Source organism: Hydra vulgaris, chromosome 13 (genome assembly GCF_038396675.1).
Source record: "Hydra vulgaris chromosome 13, alternate assembly HydraT2T_AEP".
Taxonomy (NCBI): Eukaryota; Metazoa; Cnidaria; class Hydrozoa; order Anthoathecata; family Hydridae; genus Hydra; species Hydra vulgaris.
Window position 1 is genome coordinate 42,376,805 of NC_088932.1, and position 2,433 is coordinate 42,379,237.

The 2,433-nt window shown below is 29.1% G+C and overlaps 1 protein-coding gene across 1 annotated transcript; it reads right to left on the reverse strand.

Annotated features, from left to right (window-relative positions):
• Window positions 1-1,551: 1,551 nt before the first annotated feature.
• On the reverse strand, window positions 1,552-2,184 carry LOC136089899 (uncharacterized). The gene has a single exon (XM_065815998.1). It carries the CDS (start codon window positions 2,182-2,184, stop codon window positions 1,552-1,554), a length of 633 nt encoding a protein of 210 aa, XP_065672070.1.
• Between the last annotated feature and the right edge of the window lie 249 nt (window positions 2,185-2,433).

Below are 2,433 nucleotides of genomic sequence, written 5' to 3' on the forward strand. Positions count from 1 at the left end.
TACTTTTTGATGTAATCTTCTTTTACTTATTTTTGAAAGTAAAAAAACTTACATTATAAAGTAAAAGTCGTTTCAAAAAAACTAATTACTTATACGCAAAAGTAAATTTACATAAAACGTTTAAATTTACTTATGTAATTTACTTTTTAATAAAAATTAACTTACTCGTGTTAGTAAAAAAAAGTAAGTAAAAAAGCCATCCCAACCTGCAAACATTAGATGCTGGTTTCTGGGCTGTTATTGGTTTTCCAACCATGTTTATATGTTCTTTTCCTGTCACTTTAGCCTTGTTAATTACATTTCTTTTATATCTGTCTGAATTAACAACTCCTTTCTTTCTTCGCTTTAAAGGATTGTGATCTTCATCTGAGCAACTCATTTTTAACAAAGAGTTACAAGCAAAATGTTATTATTTTATGTTACTAATGTTTTCCGCAGAAATAGAAAAGTCAACACCTTTTTTATGTGACTTACTTTTACATATAAAAGTAAATTACTTCTTGATGTTATATTCTTTTACCTAACATACTTTTGTAAATAAAGAAACCTACTTTATAAAGTAAAAGTCGTTTCAAAAAAATTAATAACTTATATAAAAATGTAAATTTACATAAAACGTTTAAAACTACTTATGTACCGTTAAATGAGGTGACAATGGCCAAATTTAAAATCTTTTTTTTTAAAACTTAATTATAAATGATTAATATGTTGATATAAATTGCATTAGATGTGCATGATACCAAAGAAATAAATAATTAAAATAAAAAATAAAAAAATTATAATTTTGACCCTCTTTTTTTAATTTCAAGGGTGAGTCAAAGTCACCCCTATACTGGTGGTGACTTTGGCCATCTAAAAGGAAATTATAACTATAGATTAAAATCATTTTATATTTTACATATTCACAGATACATGGATATTAGGTGATATGTTGTTAAGGCAAAAAAATATTAAAAACAACAGCTTGAAACTAACTTTATTCAAGATTTAAATCACAAAGAAACCTTATTAATATTTAAAACTCAAAAAACTATGCATCAATCATCAAACTATCAGTGCTAGAGTTATTCAATAGATTATCTGTTCAAGAGTGTATACCTTGGTTTTTTTTACAACAGTCATTTCTTTTCTTGTCTTATTTGTATTTATAGCTGCTTGCATATTAACTACATCAATTGATGATACACTTTTTCCTGGGAAAACAGAGACTTTACCTGATCATCACCTAACAGAGACTTTATGATCATCACCTCTAGCTTCAACTAAATGTTGTATGAAAGAATCACTGACAAGAGAACCAATTTCTACTGTGACATCTTTATTTGTAAATGTTCTTTTAGGAAGTCTATCTAGCACCTGTTTTCGATCAAGTGGGTATAATCCAGTTTTTCTGAAGCTTGCCTTTATACTTTCAGAACCAGTTTCTTCAATTTTTTTCATGAGACATTTAAGCAATGCTGGAAACTGGTCTTTTGGAAGGGAAGGAGCTTTACGTCCTTTGCCACTTTCCTTCCAAGTTGTTAATATTTTTCTCCACTTAGCTTTCATTGGTCAAAAATATGCAACATCTAATGGCTGCATTAAATGCATGGAATTAGGAGGAAGTGCAATAAACTTGATATTGTTTTCTTCACACAAAGACAGTACATATGTATTTATATGTGACAACAAAATGTCTCCAATTAGAACATGTTTTCCAGAAGTTTTTTTTAGTTCAGACAACAATAAAGATTCAAACCAATTTGTAAAACAACTGGAGTCAAACCATTCACTCTTTGAGCAGTTATAACGTGCTCCTTTTGGTCCATTTTCTGTCCAAGTTGTCCACATCGAATCTGCTTTATATACAATATATGGAGAAAGGATATACCCTTCTGCATTACCACAATACATCAAAGATGTAGCAGAATTAATTGAATTAATTATCCTCTCAGGATATTTTGATCCTCGCTTTGTTATTATTATTACTAGTTTATTACCAGGGTCATCGGTTAAATAACTTTCATCGTAATTCCTAATGTTTGATGGAGGAACCCCTGCCAGTTCAGGAGTGATGTTATCAAAAAAGTTGTTAATAATTACAGTACCTACTTCTGCCTTTTTTCTTTTAATGTTTCTTGTAAATCTAACACTTAGCTGTTTATTTCTCTTAAGGAATGATTGTACCCATTCAACACCACGCATATTTCCTGCAAATTATCTAATAAACATTCCTTTACGGTCTGCATAAGACTTCACAATACTTTGTAAACTATAACAGTCAACTGGGAATCCAAAAGAAGACGTAGTTATAACATAATTTGCAAAAATTTATTCTTCAATTTTACTAAATATTGTGCAACCGCCTGGTTTTTTATTATGTATACCTTTCAGTTTATTCTTTATTGTTGATAGAGGAATTTTAAAGGTCAAGCAAGCTTCTGTTTGTGTTAT